Source organism: Enoplosus armatus, chromosome 2 (assembly GCF_043641665.1).
Source record: "Enoplosus armatus isolate fEnoArm2 chromosome 2, fEnoArm2.hap1, whole genome shotgun sequence".
NCBI lineage: Eukaryota > Metazoa > Chordata > Actinopteri > Centrarchiformes > Enoplosidae > Enoplosus > Enoplosus armatus.
This window is the reverse complement of record NC_092181.1, coordinates 3,852,542-3,876,157: the sequence shown is the minus strand read 5'-3', so window position 1 is coordinate 3,876,157 and position 23,616 is coordinate 3,852,542. Positions and strand designations below refer to the sequence as shown.

General features: G+C 41.4%; 2 protein-coding genes across 3 annotated transcripts; both read left to right on the top strand.

Moving 5' to 3' along the window:
* The first annotated feature begins 210 nt into the window (after positions 1-210).
* On the top strand, positions 211-4,080 carry ntan1 (N-terminal asparagine amidase). 2 transcript variants are annotated; one of them, XM_070920410.1, is made up of 10 exons: positions 211-299; positions 936-1,038; positions 1,253-1,318; positions 1,421-1,529; positions 1,614-1,687; positions 1,783-1,836; positions 1,927-1,980; positions 2,068-2,165; positions 2,436-2,549; positions 2,716-4,080. In XM_070920410.1, exons 1-10 carry the CDS (start codon positions 219-221, stop codon positions 2,884-2,886), a joined length of 924 nt encoding a protein of 307 aa, XP_070776511.1. In that variant the 5' UTR covers positions 211-218; the 3' UTR covers positions 2,887-4,080. The 2 variants fall into 2 exon arrangements, with proteins under 2 accessions (XP_070776511.1, XP_070776501.1); XM_070920400.1 differs by having other exon boundaries at positions 1,783-1,980.
* Positions 4,081-5,118: 1,038 nt separating this feature from the next.
* LOC139302921 (uncharacterized) lies at positions 5,119-20,180 on the top strand. The gene is made up of 10 exons (XM_070926577.1): positions 5,119-5,422; positions 5,949-6,019; positions 6,305-6,334; positions 6,818-7,060; positions 9,706-9,928; positions 13,698-13,809; positions 16,556-16,629; positions 18,833-18,947; positions 19,870-19,956; positions 20,081-20,180. The coding sequence occupies exons 1-10, from the start codon at positions 5,119-5,121 to the stop codon at positions 20,178-20,180; spliced, it is 1,359 nt and encodes a 452-aa protein (XP_070782678.1).
* Positions 20,181-23,616: the final 3,436 nt, after the last annotated feature.

Sequence of the window (23,616 nt, the reverse complement as noted above, 5' to 3'; positions counted from 1 at the left end):
TTCGTGCTTTTTAACAGTTGGTGGCGGTGTGTGGGAAACTGTGAGCCTCTTTTTCGTTGAAACGGTAGAAGAAGAAAGCCTTCCAGGAAGTTCAAGCCAAGGTTTTGCAGTCACTGCGATATGTTTATAGTATGAGATAATAATAATAATAATATGAAGTCACTGGTCAATAATAATATGGTAACCAGTTGATTTTAAGGTGGACCTCGCTTAAGGAAATGCCTTTGTTAATTCAAAATAGAGGACTTGGCCGCATAAGCTCGACAGCGGAACTGTTCGACAAATATCCACATTTGCAGGTTTGTTTCCAGAAAGTGTGGCTAAATTTAGCTTGCTGAGCTAGCTACCGTCACTAGTTATCAGTACCTTTTTTGTAAGGAATCAGTTTATGACAGTTAATGCTACAGAGAAATGGTAATTAGCGTTACATTTATAAACAGGAGTGGCTGTGGTGGGGTGGCAGACGCAAATCAGTCAGGGATGATACAGCAAACTGTCATGATTTTTTCCTAAAGAAGTTTAACTAATTGTAAATTCTGGGCATGCGCCCTAAAATAAAATATCACTTGTTTGTCAAATGTTTGAAACTTTTGATGATTCCTGTCTTTGTGGAAATTAATTTTGACATACAAGGGGTGTTTATAGTTTTTTACACATACAGAAATCCAGTAGGTCCTTTCTTTCATCAGTTTGAATATAAGGGTTAATTAGGCTACCTTCTCCTTCTCTATGACAACTATCAAACAAAATGGTGTAATAAAACATTACAGTATTAAGATCTCAAAAATGAAGGTTTGCAGTCTATATTAATAGCTATTAAGTAACACTAATGAATATCACAGCCCAATATTGGTTGATTTCAATGCAACCAATCCACAAAGCCCAGGGTCAACTTGATATTTTGTAAGTAATACACTTTTACTGTTATGTGACAGGAAAATGGAAGAACATTTCGCTCCAAGCCGCTTGTGGATGTCGACCCAAAGTGCCTCTTGTATGTCCAACAAAGAGAGTTTGCTGCAACAACACCAACAGACAGTGAGTAAAGCCTGATGATTGGAAAAGATCACCTACATATCAAGCCTTCTGTGTCTACACCAACAGAGGCCTCAGTAGCCTTTAATGCAGTAGGTCCAGTCACAATACATGTCATTTAAATAAGGAGCACTGGGGGCTTTTTGTTTGGTATGAAATACCACTATTACAACAGTTGTTATTTGTTAGTTAATACATGCTTTTTTATCTTACCTAGACTGCGTTTCAGTAATTGGATCTGATGATGCCACCACCTGCCATTTGGTTGTGCTGCGACACACTGGTAATGTTCCTTTCATTAGATTTATGCTGTGTGCCTTAATCTGCCTCTGTATGTAGTTAGGAATTACATTTTTTAATGTCTGCCATGATTGAATTTCATTAGGAAGTGGAGCTGTTTGCCTAGCTCACTGTGATGGTTCCAGCACCAGGTCTGAAGTCCCGCTCCTTGTGAAAGCTGTCATGTCACTGAGTAACGTCAGTAAGGAGGGCAGGTATGAAACAGACAAACAAACAATGAAAGTGCACATCCTGTTCAGATGTCCTTTATTTCCTTTCCTTTGCTTTCCCTTATGCAGGCTTGAGCTGCATCTTGTCGGGGGATTTAACGATGAGTCAAAAACATCCCATGACCTCAGCCTTAACATACTGGGTATAGTCTTTGAAATGACCTCATGTCTCATTGTAATATTGCGCTGGCAGCATTTGAGCTTTGTAATACTTAGAAGGACTCTTTTCACTTTACAGCAGCGTTCCAGAAACAGAAAGAGGATATTCATCTGGAAACATGTTGCATCACAGGTAACTTTGACACCTGCTTGTTTACTATTTATACATATTCTACCAGTCATGCCTTCATCAAATCAACCTTTCTGTTTTCTATTTTTATAGAAATAAATGACATTGTTGTTGATGGAACTCATAGGCCTGTAGTATATGGAATAGGTAAGTAATGAATATGCTACAGAATGAGAGGGATGCAATACTTTCATGGCATGTGACCTCTTATATATTATGTCTGTCTCTGCACAGGTGTAAATGTTAAAACAGGGGATTTGTTCCCTTCGTCATTCCCTCATAAAGGACCTGCAGAGGAGCTGCGATCAGCAAGGACCTTCACTGGGGGACAGGTACTATAACACATAAAATGTTTTTGTGTGAATGCTAGACATTACTGGACCAAGTGTGGCACAAAAGCTCATGTATAAATATTTTTTTGGGATTATAATCATAATAAATAAAGAATACTTCAGCACTATTTCCTTTAAATTAATGATGTGGTAATTGTTTCATTTTATAGTATATATACTTATACTTATATAATAGTAAAACTACGAGGGCACAATCTCAAACAAAAATCAAGGCAAAGATTATTAGTAAAATGTTTTTTTGTCTTGCAGATGGCTGACATATATGACTCAAGTCGAGGACTTGTTAAAATTGGCCCTTGCAAGTGGTCTCCAAATCTGGATATTGCCTTCTGGTTGTCACAAAATGATGACACAATTTTAAAGGTAAAAGATTGTGGAAGTAATTAGTAGTCCTATATAGGTGATTTGCTTCATACTATTTTTCGTGCTTTATTCAAGCCCTTTGTTATGTCCCAGTGTGAGAGTGAACAGCAGTCCAGAAAGTGACATAATGCAGACTTTGACTCTGGTGTTTCTCTTTCATGCCCAGTACCTGTCCACCTCGCCATTGGCCGAGCCGCCTCACTTTGTCCAGCACATGAAGTCCACCATCCAGTTTCTTCTAGAGCACCCCAGCTCCGATAGCCTGTTCCCCGGGGGTCAGCCACAGCTCTACCGCAGGACTGAGGGGGGGGACTGGGAGAGGGTTGTCCAGTCATAGAGCCCTACTCTTATCTCTCACTCAACCTTAACATGGAGCCTGACTGTTTTTGCCTCTCCGCTCAATGGATACACTGTGACCCATCCACCCACTTTTTTTTTTCGTCGTGTCTTAACATGAAGATGCCCCCCCCCCCCCCCCCGACTGGACCATATGTATGTTGACTGACTCATCTGGCTGGTCCAGTAGAGAGTGTAGAGGAAGTACAAATGATTCTGTCCATGCCTGTAACAGTTAATTTTTCCACTCTTGAGAGGTGTCTGTCTGCATCTTACACAAGTCGAAGTTAATGTCCTACTATACTGTTTTGATTATACAAGGAAATAATTAACATTGTTGTCTTATGTCCAGTTAAAGGACCATACTTAAAATTTTCGTAAGATTTTTAGCCCTAAAATGTACAACTGTTGCACCTTTTCCAAAGTTTTTCTTCTATTAATTTCCTACATTGCGTGCATCCATTGTTCAGTTGATACTAGTGCAGTCAATCAATTTGCAGAATTCAAACTTCATTTAATTGCCTTTATATTTCAGTTAATGTTGTCAAGTATTGTGTCGCAAGAAAATCAAACCTTGCCGATCTGAAAATCAATAAATTTCTTGGAGGTGTGAAATAAATCTAAAAACGTAGCCATGCGTTGGAAATATATGCACAATATGTAATTTATTGGCTTAAAACGTGTAAAACCACGTGAATGGTCCTTGAATGTAGAGCCTGACCTACAGTTAAGAATGAATTGCTGCAACAACAATGAGGAATATATTTATTTTGGCACTTTGTTTACAACATTGAAAAGAATACCAATTAATGCTAAGCTCTGTATTGTTGAACAGTTGAGCAAAATGTATTTTTCTCTACAAATGCACCTTCCTGATGAGAGTGGAATATAATATTTCATTGCATACTCTGCATACTGCTGTATACTTGGCTATGTGCATGTTTTAGGAAACTGCATGTGTAAATGTGTTTAGTAATCTTCTGCAAGGGATGATATGGATGATTCTTGTTGAACGCAGACAAAATATGATTTTACTAGTTTTGTCTTTTTTTGAAACTGTTAAAAAGGAAAACTCCATATACTGTATAAGGCCTTTTCATCAGTTGTGTTATTCAGAAGGTTGCAAGGTGCTTAAAGCATTGGTGCAACTTGTTACTGTAACATACTGCACCGGATGCTAAATAAATGTAAATGATCAAACCTAGTTTGGAGTGTCTATGTCTATTGAGTGTTCAGAGTGAATGATGTTGAAAGGGTGGACATTTTTCAGCACTTCAATAGAAGAATAGAGTTTTTTTCTAACTACTTGGTCGAAAGCAATTTGATAACATTGTCATTAGTGGGTATTACTATATATCACATTACCCTTTAACACCCGGCCAATAAATTGGTTGGGCTGATGCACCGGACGATATTTGCTTATCGCATGTACTTCAGTGTTGGTGTCGATGTTAGCTGATGAATAACAAGAAATGTACAAAAACTGTACAAGTACAGATATGCCAAAGATATATCTGAAGTAATTTTGAAACAGTGTCTCCATTGTCCATCAGGGACCACTGATACGTTTATTTTTCAGCTGTAAAATGAATGAACTAAGAAATGAATGAATTAATATCCTTAAAACTGTCCAATATCAATATTAGTAGTGTCGTCACGTGTCGGTTACTTATGTAACTTGGCACACACATTTGAATGGCTTCTACTGAGAATATCATGGCGGATTTAAACAAGGCTTCTTCTCTCTTTTTCTCAGCAAAACCAAATCATCTCAGGTTAAACCGACACCATGTTCTGACAGTTCCAGGTACTCTGTCATTGAGCGACGGTTAGGTCAGGGTTTTGCTCCGCCCTTCAACTGTGGCCTACTGTATTTTTTGACGTAAAGGGGGCGTAGTAATTCTACTCAGAGTGAGCGGACCCGGCCGGTGGCACACTCGCAGTCCCGTGCCGGGTGTCGGATGGTGCACGACAAGCAAGTATCCCGTCTGAGATTCTTTTACTTTGTGACGTTCATTATACGAGGAACGTATACACTTTAACGTCGATAAGCCTTATGAGCCTTTTCCATCGGAATCCGGACCGAAATGTACAGTATTAGATTTCCAGACAGGGATGACGTTTGTGTAATTTGTCACATTTAGCCGGCGTAGTCACATATTAAGCTAACTGTTACATTGAGCTAACATTATATTTCGTTCCGCTGGGCGACAGTTACGTTAACTGTAAAATTATGCGAAAGGCGTTTTTGAGACATGTCCGTCGGTTTCCGTGGGTCACCAACGTTACACTGTACGGTTGTCTGTTCGCCGGAGGGGACTTCGTCCACCAGTGGTTTTCGCAGAAGGAGAAAATGGACTGGAGCCACACACGGAACGTCGCCGTGATCGCGTTCAGTTTCCATGGTAACTTCAATTTCTTCTGGATGCGTTTCCTTGAGCGGAGGTTTCCCGGGAATTCCGCCGGGATGGTGATGAGGAAGCTGTTCCTGGACCAGACAACAGCGGCGCCCCTGGCGACCAGTGTCTTCTACACAGGTCGGTGGGTAGCAGTAGGACGGCAGGGCCAGGACAGCACCACACAGAGTCTGCCTACTGGGCAGTCAGTGGTTAACTTTCAAACAAGATCACATATCAGTCAATTTGTAACTTGACCCAGGTCCTCTCCGTGCTCCTCTCTTGTAGAGTAAAGATCTGCAGTTGCTCATTGGCCGGTGAAACAAGCCTAGACTAGCAGAGGTCACACGAAAGACATCACAGAGCAGATGATATGCTCCAAGCAGATAACGTTAGATTTGATATACAAGCCTTTAAACTAGGCTTTATGCCACAAGATTGCAGTACTTCTGAATACTCCATTTAAAATTCCTATTATATTACATTAGAAAAAGTAGTAGGTGGACTTTCATTCAAACACCAAACACATACAAACTGGTCATGTTTTGCAAGATAATGTGTTGCAATATGTGTGCTGTGTTTATGGTGTCTTCAAAGAGTACTTGCGCTGTCAATCATTCTCCAGCTGACAGAGAAGGAACAGTCATTTTTCTTGTTTGTCACCCAGGTGTCAGCTTCTTGGAGGGCAAAGAGGACATCATGGAAGACTGGAGAGAAAAATTCCTGAACACATACAAGGTGAGTGGGAGCAGAGACAGGCTGTCACAGTATGCTCATGTTGCCAGCATCTTCAAGTGCCTCACTACTGAAATGTAGTGTCCGCTGTGATATGCCGTGACAGGTAACTTGTGTCTGAGTTAAAACGGAGGGGAAGCTGTAGTGTGCACTCGTATCCAAACCTGCTTCTCAGTCACTAAAGTGATGAGTGAAAGATAAAGTTTATTTTTCGTCATCATAGGTTTCAGCTGTGTCAATAGAGGTTTTCTTCTAAACATTTTGTCTGTGTGCTTTCTCTCATTTCAGACGGGGCTGATGTTCTGGCCATTTATGCAGGTAAATATTAACATCTCCCAGGCATAGATGTTAATTCTTGACCTTTGGGAACAATGTACATTGAAGAAAATAAAAGCTCAAAGGTCCACCTACTACTTTCAATCACATCTCACAGCCTCATGATAAACCTAATGTGTGGGTTAGTAAGTGGACTGAGTATAGATTTTCTTCACTATTAAAATCTACACTTTCCTCACATGTCCAGTAATTTCAATAGCTGTCATAATATTTAAAGTGACCTAATGTTGGTATTTTTGCAATATGATGAATATTGAAATGCAAAGCTGTGGAGCAACCCTTCAAACATTTTTAGACTTGAGTTGAGTATTTGTATGACATCTCACAATAATACGTGCATAGGAATGATTTCTTTTTAGAAACTACTACTCAAATAATAAATCTGAATTCTTTATTGATATGTAACCGTGTTATACACTAGAACAATGATGTCAATATACTACAATCTTTATCTGTCTCCCGTAGTTTCTGAACTTTGCCTTGGTGCCTCTGTACGTGCGGACCACCTTCACCGGCTGCTGTGCCTTCGTCTGGGCCACCTTCCTTTGCTTCTCACGTCAGAGCGGCGACGGAACGGCTGCGGCTGCTCTGGCATGGATGTTCCCTCCTAAAGAGGATGAAGCAGAATCCACAAAGGAGACAGTGGACTCTAAGGAAAAGACAGATGCTCCCAAAGACGCAGCAGTAGCATCTAAACCTACTCAGAATTGAAGTATTAAGAATCAGGGACAAAGTGTAAACAGAAAAGGCTGTGGTCTGAACTGGAGACAGCTGGTCCAGTGGACACTGGCACTGCTGCACTATCACTGCCACAGTTTGAGTTCAAAGTCTCACTGGGGTTAAGCTAAAAATATGCACCCTCATAACGCTGCAAGGTGCTTTAGGAGACAGCGTTCAGCAAATGCAATGTATATACAGTATATTTTTCAACATTCGTACAGCATAAGTGGGAAAATGTAATTCAGTCCTACGTTTCCATCCCGCAGTGAACTGTCACGTCATGCTGTATTTCTCATCAGGTTTTGTTTTTTTGTTTTTATAAATGCAGTTTTGTGTTCTGCCATTTAGAACAATTCAATTGGACCATGCTTAATGATGATCTAAAACTGGAGTGAGAGTGGGAAAGAGTGGTTTCCACAATGTGGAGTGGCAGCTAACGTATTAGCTTAGACTTTTAACCTCATAAACTTCCTAAACATTTAAATATCACTCTCTGTTAGCACAAGTGCTCAGACTGTTATCTGTGACTGTGCCTGATCTCTAAGCACTATCTGCTTTGATTCCAGTTTACACTCAAGAAGTGCCAAATACAGATGCACGCAGGTACCAATAACCCATTATATTCTAGAGCATATCTGTTTACTACTAATGTGTAGGTAGGTACTTAATACGTAAGGACCATAATGAGCTGAGCAAACAGGAGATACAGAGAACAGTGCATCGTGCAAAACACTAACACATATCTGAAAATACATTTTTCATTTCCACATTTTCAACCATTAACCCTTTACATCTAAATGTTGTGGTAATAAGATACTCCTGAAGGTTACTTTGTCTAATAATGATTGATGAGGGTTGTCTCAAACATCCATTTACTTGAATGTGGAAATGCTGCTTGCCTGTTGTTGTACTTTATGTTAATGTGATACTGTGGAGTGCCCTCTGTTGTCTCTCCTAAACCTTGTTTTTATTTGATCTCTTGAAAATGTTACTTTATGGGTTTCCTCGCCTGCAGTGATTCTTGAAATGTAATGTCAGATGCCTTCGCCAAGCTACTTTTCTACAGAGGTAATTTTTATAAATAGAGTACAGCTCAGTACAAGACAGACTGACTGATTTGAAAGGTTTAGGCCAAATGTCCGCCTCAGAAATTCCTGGTGTCACAGAGAGATGCGTCTGTTTTTGTTTTTCTGATATGGTCGAGTCCAAAATGTAGTTTGCAATTGGGAATTTTGAAGTAGCACATGCTAGAGACGCTGTGTGATTATATTATTTGATCTGTCTCACATAACTGAATTAACACTGTGAATAACAAATGAATAATACTACAGTGTTTGAATTGAGGTACAGAAAAACACTGCAGCTGTTTGATCCCTTTTATCTTTTAAATTGCATCCTAAATTATAATAACTTAATATTAGTGTAGTATTAAAGTGTTTGTTTGCTAATTATCATTTGTATTCTGATGTGCAGCACTGGAACTGAAAGTCAAGTCAATCGATATTCCCTTTGTTCATATCAGCAGCTGAAGTCGGTAATAATACTAACTGATTCAAAGACTCGTATGCTGCTTTAGCACAAATGTATGTATCTCAGTTATGTTTTGACTGGTTTTGATATAACAAAGAACAACAATTTGACCAGTGCCATTGACTGTAATGTATTGACAGAAATGATTTGATCACATTTTGCACTAACTGTGGTAGAGATAAATAATATTTATTGTTGAATAAATTGAAAACATCCTATTAAATCATTGTGTGGGTGTTTACTGCGCATACAGCTATACTTTCCAACCTGGGTTACACGCTTGAACCCAGAATTGTACAACAGACCCACAGTTTTCTTCTTATGCCCACAGCTGATTTAAAATATCACATGCACCTCTGATATGCTGCCATCAAAGGTGCATCCTGGGTGTGTTTTGGCTTGTGTTCAGACAGAAATATTACTCACTCACTCTGTATTACTCATCGTTTAGATGCAACTGCAGCTCTGTCTCCACCTCTTGTGGGAATATATAGAGCACAATATGTACTTTGAAAGGCCTGCCTGCTGCAGCATGGCTTTTTTTCCCCATGCAGCCTGTGTTGTCACTCTGTCTTACTTACGCAGACTATCTCTCCTTGCTTCTAAGGCCTCAAAAATGAAGCTTTAGGCACCTATTAATAAAGTCCTTTCTAAATTTGTAACTGGCTGCTCACACAGATTCCATTTGTCTAATCTTGCCACACAACCAGACCCCCTTATGTGGAAACATCTGCCACTTAACCTTTGGCAGTTATGTCTGCCTGCCAAATAACAACCAGAGGTACACGTCAGAGACAAAATGCTTAAAGAGCTGTTACCCCCTGCTGGCTTTTATATCCCTTTATTAATAATCGATACATGGCACATATCCAGGCAGAGCTCTGGCATATTTTGGTGTACTAAAAATAAGCTGACAACATAAACTCAAGTGCAACTGTGTGCTTATTGTTTTATTTTTAACGTCATCTCGGTGCCAGTGGGTGTCTCCCAAATCTTCACATCCCCGCCCGCACTGCGCATGCTCCCTACATCCTCACCTCCATCCACACGTCGAGGGACTTGAAAGCTTGAATAAAGATGCTCAACGTCTCGGGTCGCTGGAGCCTCGTCACCGGGTGAAACTGAGTTATCTGGTAGGACGTACTCAGAGGAAGCGTGCAGATTTAGCCCAACGACTCGTTGTATCCTGGTTTATGCGCGCGGGCACTCCAACCGACATGGAACTGAAGAAATCTATTTCGGACACCGAGCGCGCGCTCAGGAGCTACGGCGCCGTGTCGGAAACGGCATGGACAACGGACAAAGGTGAGCGTCATGCTTCAATATGTGATGCCGCTTCACCGCTTGCAGGGCAAGAAATAGCAAGTTAGCGCCTCAGTCTTCCCAGCATATGTTCCACTCTGTGAAGACCCAGTGAGCGGTGAGCTTTTAAATGGTTAATGGTGACTCACAAAGGTTTGGGATGTATCAGTAGCGCTGCCTCGGTGCTAAAAGGCCTATTAATTCCCCTACGTGCACGCTATGGGTATTGCGCGGTTTGTGAATGAATTTGGCCCGAGCAACACACCACGAATACAGCAAGCCCAGCGCATTTAGAAAAACTTGTGGTCATTTGATTCAGTCTGAGCTGATGCAGAGGCATGAAGCAAGAGCAGCTGTGAGTCAGTACCAAGCAGGTCCTCTGCTCCAATCAGTGGTTAATGGCAAAAGGAGTGAAAGTTGGCAGTTTGAGGGACAGTTTTTCAAAATGCCATGAAGTATAGAATGATTATTTTTGAAGATCACCTTAACTTGTACAGGGCTGCGCACAAAAATAACACCTCAGATTACAGCCTCGAAAATGACTGTAAAGCTGAACAAAACACCTCTCCAACACAGTTTCAGCTAAAAAATGAACATCTTAAGCTGCAGAGCTCCTGAAGTAGATGTTTGCTAATATTTTGTCCTGCATCTATTTTATTTGTCCTATTTAGGGCTGCAACTAACAATTAGTGTCTGGGTTCATCCGTCGATCATTTGGTCTGTGAAAACGTTAGAAAATACTGAAAACATGCCTGTTACAATATCCCAGAGCCCAGTGTGACGTCTTTCATTTTTCAACCCACAGTCCAAAACACAAAGATATTCCGTTTACAGTGATCTGTAGAGAATGTTTTACATTTTGCTTGATGCATGACAATAATTAGAAATTCATTGTCTGCCAATGGACTATTATCAGTAATGACATAAAGCTGAACAAACACAGTTTCGACAAAAATAAACATTACTAGCTGCAGAGCCTTTGTAGTGGATGTTTGTCAATAATATGTGTATTATTTTGTCCAATTATCAAAAGCCTGTGATGAAGGGTGACAAATGACGCAAGTGTTGACGGAAGCAGCTTGATAAGTGATAACGTTCCACTGAGGACAACTCATCACAGGAGAGCAGAGTGTGAAGAAACTTCCAGATGAAGTCAGAGAAGAAGAAAAAAATGCAGTGGATATTTTTAGACACAGATCCAGCCATTGCTCTCTCTGTCTCTCTGTCTGTGTGTCTACCACCAACACACACACATACAGGCAGAGGTAAAGCAGAGCGAATCCCACCCCCCCCCCCCCCCCCTGCCCAGGTTTATCTCCTCTTATTTCTAAAAACAAAAAAGACAAATACTGTTTTTATCTTGTATTTTCCATTTTCCAGCTTTGGGGATCGAGGGGGGTGGGGAGGGGGTGTGGTCCAGAGGCAGCAGCAGTGTATATACAGTGTGACTGCAGGATGTGTCAGGGGGCATCTGCATTGGATGTCATACAGATGCTGACATTTCCCTGTTGTCGAGTCCCAGGTGGCAGCTGCACCACGCATGATCTCTGGGCTCTCCAGGCTGTTTATTCCTCATTAAATCATAATCCCAAAGTACACTGATGAGCCAGTTTGTTTTAATGAAACTGGGTTAATTCAAGCTGATTAATTATACGCGTGAGGAGACTGGTTTACGTCTGCAGGTGATGTTGCTTGTGTTGGCCTGAAACCTCCGAGTTAATCTCACCTGTCCCCGGTGGACAAGCTCCTTTTAATTAGGAAGTATCAGCACTGTTCATTCCTTCTAATGTTTTTAATGCTGAGTATGTGTGAGCAGCTTGCTCAGATGAGAGGGAGCTGTTAAGACATTATTGAGCTGGCGTTCTGCCACCAGTCGGGACTTAATGCAGCTTGGTCTTATTGATGGTGAGCACGTGGCAGTGAGTGAGAGAGAGATGCGTGTAAAGAAAAACAAGATTGAGAAAAAAGATAGAGATATAGAGATAAAGAAAACTTTTCTCCAACTTTAGCTCCGGCTGCGTTTGGTGTTGTGCTGCAGCTCCATGATATAAAGTTTGCTTTTGGCGTCAGCGTCTTTTGTCAGCAGACACGTCGGATGATGATTCAATATCAGCGAGGCACAAACAAACCGGGCCCTCCTGTGCAGACTTCTGTCTGCTGTGGTGAGTCAGCCCTGTCCTCAGCAAGCACCCATGAAAAGTACCACAAACGCACACTGCAGTTTATGTTGCTGCAGGAGGACGGAGAGACGATCAGTCCTCTAACGTTACAAGACGCACTGTGGATAAATGTCACATTTGACAGCTCAGGATTAAACATGCAAATGGTTTGTTTATTCAGACCTTTCAGCTTGTGGACTGCACAGTGTAGTCGTGTTAGGAAGGGATCACTTCACAGCCGGTATGGGTGGGAGGACTTATTACAGACACCAGTAACTCCTTTTAATGTCCATATGGACAAGTGAGTGTCCAAATGGATAGATAACATAGACTCTAAAAAATGTTAACCTGTCTTTTAAGTAATTAATCTAAGCAAACGTGCCAAAGAAAATCCTCCAGCCTCTGACATGTAAATATTTGCTGGTTTGGAGGCTTCTGTGAGTATAAACTGAATATCTTTGGGTTTTGGACTTTTGCTTGGCTGAAACAAGACAAAGACACCTCCTTGGACTCTAGGAAATTGTAATGTACAAAAAATTTCCACAATTCTTTGGGACATATTATACACCAAACGATTAATCCTTTTAACAAGAAAATAATCAACATATCAATCAATAATGGGAATAATCGTTACTTGCAGCCCTGATATTTTCACAGGACTCTGACAGCAGGTATCAGTGCCAACTGCAAGTGTTTGTGTTGGCATCCAGTCTCACTCTGGTGCATTTACTGGCTCTGTGAAATACTCATGTTCTGCACAAAAGTGGAAGATAACTGGTAACGATTCAGGCCTGCAGAGACACCAAGTGAAGTTCGACATGTGAGTGGTGGTATATCATTACATTGTAGTGTTGTGCAATGTTTTTGAGACTTAGATTTACTTTCATTTTCATCTTTTTATACATGTACTCCAGTGATTAAGTATTATGTCTCCATAATGTGGGGCTTGGGAGAGATTATAAATAAGGTGAAATCCTGTCTTTTAGCCTCTTGTATGGGTCACGCCCCAAAAGCCCTAGTTCCTTCATTTCCCATAATGCAGCTTGTCTTTCATTAGACCCTAGCTGCCTTGTGAACGTCCTCGTCTTTCAAACTCCACACTCATCTCCACACACCTCAACAACCATCTACTGTGGAAAGTACCTGTATCACACGCAGGAATTCTGCTTTTCTACGCGTCACATGTGTTTTCACATCATCAGCGATTGAAGCCTCTCAGTGGAGAGCAGGAATTTGGGCCTGAAGCATTGCTGCAACTTTAAAAGTGGAATCGCCTCTCTCAATTAAACATGCTGCTTTCTTTCCAAATGTCATGTTCTTGGCTGATGTGAGGTGACACGTCACAGGGAGACGAGGTGAGAAACGTGTTTGCCAAGACGCTGGCGCTATGAGAAAGCGTTTTCAAGGATAAAAAGACAAAAGTTAGGAACTCTTGGATGCATTCGTCACGTGAAAACAAAGAAAAACAAATGTACAATAAAATAAGATATAGGCGCTGTGCAGCTGCAGTCTGTAATTTGGTCATGTGTAGTGAGAATCCTATCTGTACTTTAAACCACTGGGCTGTCTCGTGTTTATCTTTTACTCCATTTGTCATCCATGCCTTTGCTCCCCCTGCCTCCCAGGTCATTCAGACGTGTCCATGGCAGAGAGCACCATGGCTCCAGAGGAGATCGAGGTGGAGATGACTCGTATCCAGCGCCTGCGAGAGGTCCTGGTACGCCGGGAGTCAGAGCTGCGCTTCATGTGAGTTGCTGAATGGTCAATTTCTGTGTTTTAGTAAGACCAAACGTAATAGAGCGTGACCAAGATTTAATCAATACAGTTTCATAAAAACTCCTACTGCTGTCCTTGAGTGGATAATGAGATCGTCTTCGTTGCCATGACGCAGGGGACACTCTCATGTTGACATAAGTTGCTGTTCTGTACTGACAGAGGCCGCCCATTTGTCCATTGATTATGAGGGCCAGACTTGCCAATAGCAGTTGAATGAGTCACCATGATGAACTCATTGGCTCCTCATCAACACTAGCTTCAAGGATCATGGATCAGTGTATTATTTCCTCTCGCTGCCTTTATCAAGGGAGTGGGCTGGATGCTGATAAATCGATCGGACAAACACTGAGTTTAATACTGTTGCAGGACATTTTATAAAGCCCCAATCTGGTGTCTAGATTAGTTTCATTATTTTCTCATTTAGTCAATTTATCGTTTGGTCTGTAGGACATCGGAAAACTGTAAAAAAAAAAAAAAAAATGGCCCTAAAATGTCCTAGAACCTGCGGTGATGTCAGCAAAAAGAGGTTAAAAGGGCGTCTTACAATAATAATCCGAGCAGCAGTCTCTCCATGTATTTCCAATGTTCGCTCATGCCAACTGCGTGGAAGACTAAATGAAAATCCAGCAAAACTCACATACAGCATGTGAGCAAACATGAATTAAACGAGAGTCCCAACTTAACGTCCTGTCATTCATTGCTTGTGCAGCGTTGTCAGATATTGTCAACCAGGCAGCAGAACTTGCTCATCAAATACAGTCCAAGCCCCAAGATATTCAGTTTACTAACAGCAGCAAATTCTGAATGAAATGTTTGTTTGAAAAATGACTCAAATAATGAATCAATTATAACTTTTTTCACAGATTTTGCTCATTAAATATCTTTGGTTGTGTTAAAACACAACGGGCAATGTTGCAAATCAACGAGCAGTTGCAGCAGTGCAGTTTTGTTGTCGAGCTGAAAAGATTACACACACTATGCTTTTCAAACACCTCTCTAAATGAACCAGGGACAACTGCATTGCTTTATTATATGAAGTGTCCAATTTGCGCCTTTATAAAACTGAATTGAAAGTGGAAATACAAGCTGCTCTCTCGGGCACGGTTTATTTTTCTATATCAAATTGCGTCACCACTGTAACACATCGGACTGAACAGTGTATTTCGCGGGTCATTACAGCCCCAACATCTGCAGCGTGACGGCTGAGGTGTCGGATGAAGCTGATACATATCTCAGAGCGCTCACTCAGTTGATAATGTTAGTTCACACGCCCACTTGAAAGGCTTCATTAGGCCGCCACGCTGCTTATTGCTTACGTCTGTTGTCAGGCTCTGTGTGACTCAAGACGGCACATATACACACACATACACACACACACAAACTAGCAGATGGAGTGTCAGAGTGCAGAAGCTGCTGGAATCCTCCTCAGATAGCATTGAGAGAGTGAAAAACAAGGCAGAAGGAGGGAGAAAAACTCAGACGGAGGGAGAGAAAGAAGCTGAAGGGAGGGGTCAAAGGGGGAGAAAGAAAGAGGAGGGAGGTGTAAAACGGAGCAACAGGGATAAATGCAGAGGGAGGAGGAGGAGGAGGCTGTGGATGAGTCATCGGCCTGATCTATCACAGGGAGAATTAAATCTGTGGTAGCTGTCACTGCTCCGCAGAGAGAGAGAGAGGGCGAGAGAGGGGGGGATTTAGGGGAGAAGAGGGGAAAATGTCGAGGCCCCGAGGCGGAGACGTCAGGGCTGCAGCGCGCTCAGAAAGCAGCGTGAATTGATTTATGCTGCATGTTTTCCATCTGCACATGCTCTCCTGATGAGTGACACATCAGGGCCCGAGGCTGTGATGTCTTAATGTCAAACGAGTGGGTTTTACAGTAACTAATCAATTATTCAACCGACTCGAAAATTAATTCACAACAGTTCACAACATTCTCTTTGATTTGATGCTTTTCTTTGATTTATATCAGTTGTATATTTAAGGCTTCTATAGATCTGCCTCTCAAAGTCACTTAGCTATTAGTCTATTAGCTTCAAATTAGGATGTTTGGCACATGTTTGTTTGGAGAATAACCAGAATTATTCGAACAGAAGAAATATTTGATGTGAGTAATTGCATTTAAGCTTCATGATGAATTACTTGTATGTAGAGTTACAAAATGCATTTTCTTAGAAATCTGAAGGTGTCACATACGCTAGCTCATTGCAGAACAGACTCCAGCTAATGAGTGAAATCATCTTACAACATCCTCAAATGCTGAAAAGCCTCTTTCTCCATTAAGGAGAATGGGACGCAACCAAACTCTGATGTGCACATGTTGCTTGGATCACCATGACAACACGCAAGGAGGGGTCTGATTTTGTTCTTACGGACCAGAGCTACCGATCTGTGAAGTCTAGTTGGGATGTTTCATGTCATCTGTGTTATATATAATCAGGGTAATATTCAAGTTTAGAAATTAATCTGTGCTTTGGGAAATTGATAGAAATCTTCACTTCATCAAGACATCAAATTGGTGCCTGACAGGTCATTTTCAGACCATTTTATAGATCCTACCCACTTCAGCTGCAGCATGTCTGCTTTTCTTCCAGGGCTCATTGTGATATATATTTCTGCCTAACATCATTCCAAGTGGAAGTGGAAGCAGCTAATACTATCTGTTGTTCTGTAATCTGATGGAAGCCAGTGATTTACGGTTTTCTTTCTAATTTCCTTCTAGGATGGATGACATTCAGCTCTGCAAAGACATCATGAGTTTAAAGCAGGAGCTGAGACAGATTGTCGCAGTACCAGGTACAGCTCAAACACACACACACACACACACACACACACACATATATAGCTTTTGTCTTCTGTCATCAAGAAAAGCAGCTGTAAGCATATCAGGAAATAAACCACTTCAGAATTGATCCTCTATTTGCAAAACTGTCCATGTGCCCTGTTTGGGCTCCTGGCGGAAAGTGCTTCTGTTTGCAGCTCGCCAGAGTCCCATAAGCTCAGCAGGCGTCATGATGATTTATAGGAGGTGTTGTTACACTAAACTACGCAGGATTGATCGTAAGTCTCAGGGATGTGGTGGCGTTATGAGGTAGAGATAATCATACACACACAAACACACATGCATCATCACTGTGAAGGCAATATGAGCTGAGGGAAGCTTTCCAGACAAGGTGTCCAAAATGAATATCAGTAAGCACTGACTTTTACTCCCCGGATGAATCAAATATTGGTTTAACTCCACAGTCCAGTTGCTTAAACGACACATACAAAACACACAAGAATATTCAAATAAAAACACAAAAACACAGCAGTGAAATGATAATCTAACCACCAGAGCTGCTACAGAGAGCTGTCAGGAAGATAAAGTATGAAATACGGTGAGCTTGTGCTGAAGCGGTTCACTGACGTCAGATGCATCACACATAGTAACATATGCATGGAGCTCTGCATACAGAGAACCTGGCAACAGGAGGACGACGCGCCTCCTCAGTGAGTATTTACATCATGTGTGAGCAAGAGGGGCTGGTGTCGAGTTCAAGGAAACACACACAGCAACAAGACTCGTGGATGCTCATCAGCTGTTTTGGGAAACGAACCAGAGACCTGTCAATCACAGCGTGTTTTTTTTAACCACATGGCAAACCTGCAGTGTGCAGAGAGAGGACAAAATAACAGAAACACCTGATAATGTAACGAAATCCAATATAACAGCGATCCTATGTAAGTTTTGTTGAACAGCGGTAATAGTGGCAACGTGTGGCAATGCAAAAATGTAGTTTAACTGTAGCATAAGTAGAAAAGAGAGGGTCAGAGAACTGACTCAGTAATATAAGTTACACTGATTGTATAGTTTGTATAGTAAAATTCTGTTGGAGAAATGCTGAATCCTTTATTAATGTGCTTTTGTTGGCCAGCATGCAGTCAAATTTAAATAATATATTGAGTTAAAAACTGTTTGTTTGACTGGAATCTTCCCATAAAATATGCACCACGTGCTTGTTTGTAATTGTAGAGAGAATACGTCTCCCAGGTTGGTAAAACCACCACATTCCCAGAAAGAAAAAAAATATCCAGAGGATGTGACCTCACTGTCCTCAATGGTGGCTTCAGCTATGATTGGATTGCATTATATTGTAAAGCCTCCTTGTTTATTTTGTCCACCCCTCATGCATTTGGGATTACTGGTCATACAAACTGCACACTGTCACACAAAAAATGCCCCTCGTTGACATTCCCATGAGCCTCCGGGGCCTCATGTGAGCAGTTGTTGGGGGCTCTGGCAGCACATTACTTCACCCCAACACAATGAGTCACGTGACAAACACACCCTGCTGCCTCTCCTGCTCCTCTGACATTGGGATTGTAGCCATGCGCCCCTCAGATTGTTCTGCCCTGGGGGGGGGGGGGGGGCACATGCTGTAGCTGCACTGCTCCACTTTATTTCCGGATGGGAGAAAGAGCTGATGTTTGCAGTCGTTTTTCAAACCCTTTTTTCCCCACCTAGCCTAGATACCAGCAGTGTCAGACTACCTACATCTGCAGCCGTCTGCATGTGTGTGTGTGTGAATCCACTTTGTTTGGTCTGTTTATGTGTATCTTTCGCTGTGCTTTGGAGTGTGAAGGTTAGGAAAGTGAGACAAAGCAAAGAGGATGTTGCGTTCGCGGATCTCTGACTGTGAATGCAAATGAAACCAGAAACAGAGCTCTCTAGCATTTGCATCATTAAGTCAATGCCTTATTTGTTATAAATTATACATGAGGGGAGAATTAAGGGTCTGTTTGTGATGTGACTCATGTGTTTAAGAGCCAGCTGACTTTGCTGTAAGGTCAGCTTGTTAAGGTCAGCTGCAAGTAACTACATGTACAGAGCCTGCGTTTCTATTTTATGCGAGGAAGTCAAATATTAAGGTTTCACTTCAGTGTGCTTGTCCCCCTAGCCATCCATTTAATTATTTGTTTATGACTTTCTTTCATTTTCTTTCTTCCCTTCCCCCAGAGAAAGAGAAAACCAAGAAGCACAAGCAGCGGGAAGAGGAGCTGATCCTGAAGATCCATAAGCTGGTGCAGAAGAGGGATTTCCTGGTCGACGATGCCGAGGTGGAGAGATTAAGGTAGATCGCTCCCACATGCAGGCACAGTTAATATCCGGGACGACGTCTGCGGGAGCTGACTGCATGTTTGTTTACTCAAACAGTGTTGAAGTGCATCCACTGTTTATTTCTTCATTTGATAGAAGTAGGATAGACGTTGAGGAACAGCGGGAAGGAGACTCATTAGTGTAAATGTGTGGAGCAAATGTGAGCATGACTGAAGGCGGGGGACAGGGTCACTTCATCATCACAGTACTGCCTGCTGTGTGTGTGGTATGTGTGTGTGTGTGTGTGTGTGTGTGTGTGGGAGGCTGACTGATGACCGTGGCTCTGCATTGTCATTTTCTACTTCCTCCTCCTCTGCTCCCACCGATAACCCACAGAGTGTGACACAGAGATAACTTTCAGAGAAAAGAAAATGATGTCAAGTCAAAGGCTGGTTTTAAAACACTGGATGAGCAAATGGTGAGGTGTTTCTGAGGAACTCCAAAGGTTTCATTTTGAAAGTGGACTATCTTATATGCTTCTGTTACATTTCTTTAAATCAGTTTAATCAGAATTATTCTTTATGATGTACAGAATATCTTTTGATTCAAATAAATACCCAGAGGAACGTTTTGGTGCTCACAGTAGTCTTTTCTTTGTCTCATCAGAAATAAATCATCCTCTTATTTCTCTTATTTGGAGATGACTGAATTCTGACCTGTTTCTCAAGAGATGATTATTTCAGACAAATAAAAATGAGTGCGATGAGAGAGAAAAAGAGCATTTTAAGATCTTAAAATAGGATCAGGCTGAGACAAGAAGAAGGCTATTTCTCAGGAGCTGAATTTAAGAAGTGTGCGAAAGTGGTAAAGAAAATCTCATATTGATGTTAAATTGAGCCCAATCCTGATTGTATTGTATTCAAATGGCTGACTATGTGACTGTATCTTAAACTCAGGGAGCAAGAGGAGGACAAGGAGATGGCTGAGTTCCTCAGACTGAAGCTGATGCCTCTGGAGAAGAAGCTCAAAGTCACACAAAGTGAGTGTCCATGTTTAAATAAAAATTACACTAACACACATACAGAGAGAGGCAGGAGTACTGGCCACTTTCATTTCCACGATTTTCTTTCCTCTTCCTTTATGACAAGATCCTCCAAAGCCCAAGAGACAAATCCCGGAGCCGCCTCCCAACAAGCCATCCATCACCAAGTCAGGAGTGGCCATCATTAAGGACTGCTGCGGAGCCACCCAGTGTGCCGTCATGTAACTGACCTCTTTGTGACCCCGTCCACATGTCGGATACAACACCCTCACATCACATGACATGCCATACATCACTTCCTGTGACTCAGAGAACCTCAGTTAGCTGCGTTTCTCCTCGAAACTGTTCAGGAATCAGGTTTGTAATTGGAATCGCAGATGAAGTTTCAGCCTAGAGTTTTGGAACTGATCCCTAATCAGTACTCGAGGGGAACCTTACATTAAAGTAAGAGTAGGCACTTGTTCACAGTGTATAGGCAGGAAAGGGAACTGTAAAAGGTATTGTAAATAAATATGTCGTAAATTAAAATTGGATTGGGTCATTCCATCATGTAACATTCCTTTAAGAGGACAATATGGTCTGTGATCATGTGATAAACAGAACAAGCATTTACAGAACTACAAGCACAATGTCCACAAAGTGAAGTATAAATGCTATAAATGTTCTCTGTCTGACAGGAAAAAACATCTGTTATCATGCCGTCAAGTTTGACAACGGGTATTTATTCTCCCATTACAGCCCTTCAACACCAACCAGTGACCCACCACTCTGCGTTGTTACCTTTGTTCCCAGGTGGGACGAACACATGTTCTCCATCTGTGATTCTGCTCCACTGGATAGAAAGTTTTGGCCGAGTGAAAAAAAAAAACCCCTGTGGTGGCCGTTGAAAGTTAACAAAAATGCCAAAGCTTGCACAGAAGCACTGCGATGAAAACAGACTTCGGTGCCAAAATTGACTAAAACTCCACTGCAATGTTGCTACAAATTTGGGTCATATTAGGCTGAATGCCAATAAATAGCATTTGTCTGCTTTAAAAGACTCTGGCAACCAGTACATCTAAAAGGCAATAAATCGAACTTCAAGGAGACCAAACTGCCGGTGCATCAGTATCATTAAAACGAGATAAATAATTAATAACGTCCAACTGTAACTGCTGTTGAGACGGGGAACATCTCAACAGCAGGTGCCTTATGTTCCTTAAAAATGCCCAAACTGCATAGACAAAGAGAAACAGTGGTTAAACCAATAGGAATATGATGGACATAAACAGTATACAGTGCTGTGTTCATCTTCTCAGCTAGTGGACAAAGCAAAGCATGATCATTTAAGTTTCTTTACATCTGCTAGGTTTTGTAAGCTAAAAAGGCAGAATCCTCCAAATTTAGTGTTATCGAAAATATATATAGAGAAATACACTCAGACAAAATCATAACTTTAAGATCATTATATAGCACAATAGTGAAACGTGTGCAGACATTTGCATCTCACTCTATAGAGGCTAATGCTAACTGGCATGCAATCTCATATGACCCACTTCTGTAGCAATGTTTCAAGTGGTGATTTTGTAACCTCAGAACCCTCTGTGTTTTGGTTAACCCCTGTATATGCTGACAAAACAGTTTTATTCAACATAGTGGGCTTTTATTTATTGATTTATTTATTAAATGGTCCTCTATGCTTGCTCATTCCCCAGAGTCACATCATCACTGGCCATACTAACAGCATCTCAGCCAACAGCTACCAGGAACTATTGACTGTGGTAGTGTGACATCTCTCATAGTTATTATGGATATTTCTGACAAACAACTTGCATCCTCTGAATTTAGTCTTGCATTTTTATGATTAACACCAGGAAATGAATGCAACTCTCTTGTAAATGCCTACAATAGACTGTGTATGTTTGAGTGTATTTAGGACTTTAGTGACTCATGTCAAGCAAAGTGTTGCTCCTCGTCACTTCCCCTCCCTTCTGATAACTTAGCGTTCTGTAGTAGTGAATTTATAAAAGGTCCTAATGTTGAATATTGAACAAATATGCAGAAAAAAAAAAACCTATACCTGTACATATATGTTTAAATAAAGAGCATCTTTCAGGAACACGCTGGGTGATTTCATCGGGTCATTTGATTCTTTTCAAAACAACCACAAAAACATCGAGACCAGGCAGAAATGATGCTTGTGAAATTTATTTACGGAAATCTTTTTGGTCCCTTCAACAACGTTAGACTGTTACAGCGACTTCTGGTGCAGTGAGGCAGGAAAACAGTGGGGTGGGGGGGGTGGGTGAATGTAGAGAGGACACGTCAGTAAGACATGTTGACCAGGTAAACAAAAAATAAATCAGGAGGCTGGAGTTATAAGGACACTGCTGAATCAAGGAAAAACTGTCGTGAAAACTGAACAAACAAGACAAGGTCAGACACAGTTAAACAGAAGACACAATAACATGTTTCAACATCTCTCTGGTCACAAACTAATCTCGCATGCATTTCATGAACCAAAACTATGCATAAGTGCATATTTTGACAGGTACAATAGCTTCTCACTGATGTAACCAAAACAAAGAGAAAGCTAAATAGGGAAGTTAAATGTATTCAGTGAGTTAGTTGCCACTGCAGTACTCTGAGTAAGAGCTAGGGTTTGCTCAAATTCACAAAAAGTAATACATTCTTACTGCCAAAGTTAAATCTAGACATTTCTTGAGAGCATTTAAAGGCCCTTTCTATAAATACCAATTCTAAATCATTATCTATTCTGAACTGCTTATTCCTTAATCAAAGAGGTTTCCAGACAGTCAGTAAAACATTGCAGGAGAGACCTGAACCCCCACAGCTCTAATTAAAAAACGTTTTGATTGACATCTCAGACATTTTGGTGAGTTGGCAGGTGGAATCTCTCAGCTTAAAAGCTTTTCACACCAAGTCAAAATCAATACTGACAAAAGGAACTCATGTAACAACACTGAAACTGATAAAATGGGCTCTTACCCATTCTTTGGACTTTTTCTCTGAACACAAACAACTACAACAACCCTTTGACTTCAGTGGCGCCTGATTTGGTGGCAATTCAGCAGCCAGCGGTCACTTTGAGACAGAAAACAGAGAAACCAACGCACAAGTAAAAACTCCTGTGAGATGTGAGGAATGGGGATGTACGATGGCGATTCCTTTGGCACCGTGGCAAATACAAGCCATTGTAAAAGCCCGGTAGAGTCCAGAGAGCCGCAGAGGGTCCTGTGTGTACGTCACAGTCTGTTCAGGAGGCTTCCCGAGCCCCCATGGTGCTCCACAAACAGCCTACCGCCTCCCGTCTCATCTCTTTTCCCTAAAAAACTCACAACCATTCACCCTGTCATTAAAAATCAAAAACTCAGGAGTGCTCACTGCTCCCCTCGAACACTTCAACTCAGGCAGCATGAACGTCACCACAGATACAGTTGCTCACCAGCAACAAGGTTAAACCAAAAAACCTTGAGCATTTATGTGGCAACAGCAAGAGTGACGCTAACTCTAAGATCCCTAAAACATGGTGGAAATAAAAGACCGATCTTAAAGAATGTCTTACCATCGTCTGTTGCTGTCTGCTCCTCCCGGGCTTACACCATGCATAAACTCATTTATGCACACCATGCATATTTCACACCACCTACTCCAGTGTAAA

Bases quoted from the DNA above. Each gene is read 5' to 3' on its own strand.
- LOC139302921 (XM_070926577.1), top strand. From the start codon at position 5,119: ATGCGAAAGGCGTTTTTGAGACATGTCCGTCGGTTTCCGTGGGTCACC. The intron at 6,020-6,304 runs GTGAGTGGGAGC...CTCTCATTTCAG, and splicing joins AATTCCTGAACACATACAAG to ACGGGGCTGATGTTCTGGCC. The intron at 13,810-16,555 runs GTGAGTTGCTGA...ATTTCCTTCTAG, and splicing joins GAGTCAGAGCTGCGCTTCAT to GATGGATGACATTCAGCTCT.
- ntan1 (XM_070920400.1), top strand. From the start codon at position 219: ATGCCTTTGTTAATTCAAAATAGAGGACTTGGCCGCATAAGCTCGACA. The intron at 300-935 runs GTTTGTTTCCAG...GTTATGTGACAG, and splicing joins ACAAATATCCACATTTGCAG to GAAAATGGAAGAACATTTCG. The intron at 1,530-1,613 runs GTATGAAACAGA...TCCCTTATGCAG, and splicing joins AACGTCAGTAAGGAGGGCAG to GCTTGAGCTGCATCTTGTCG.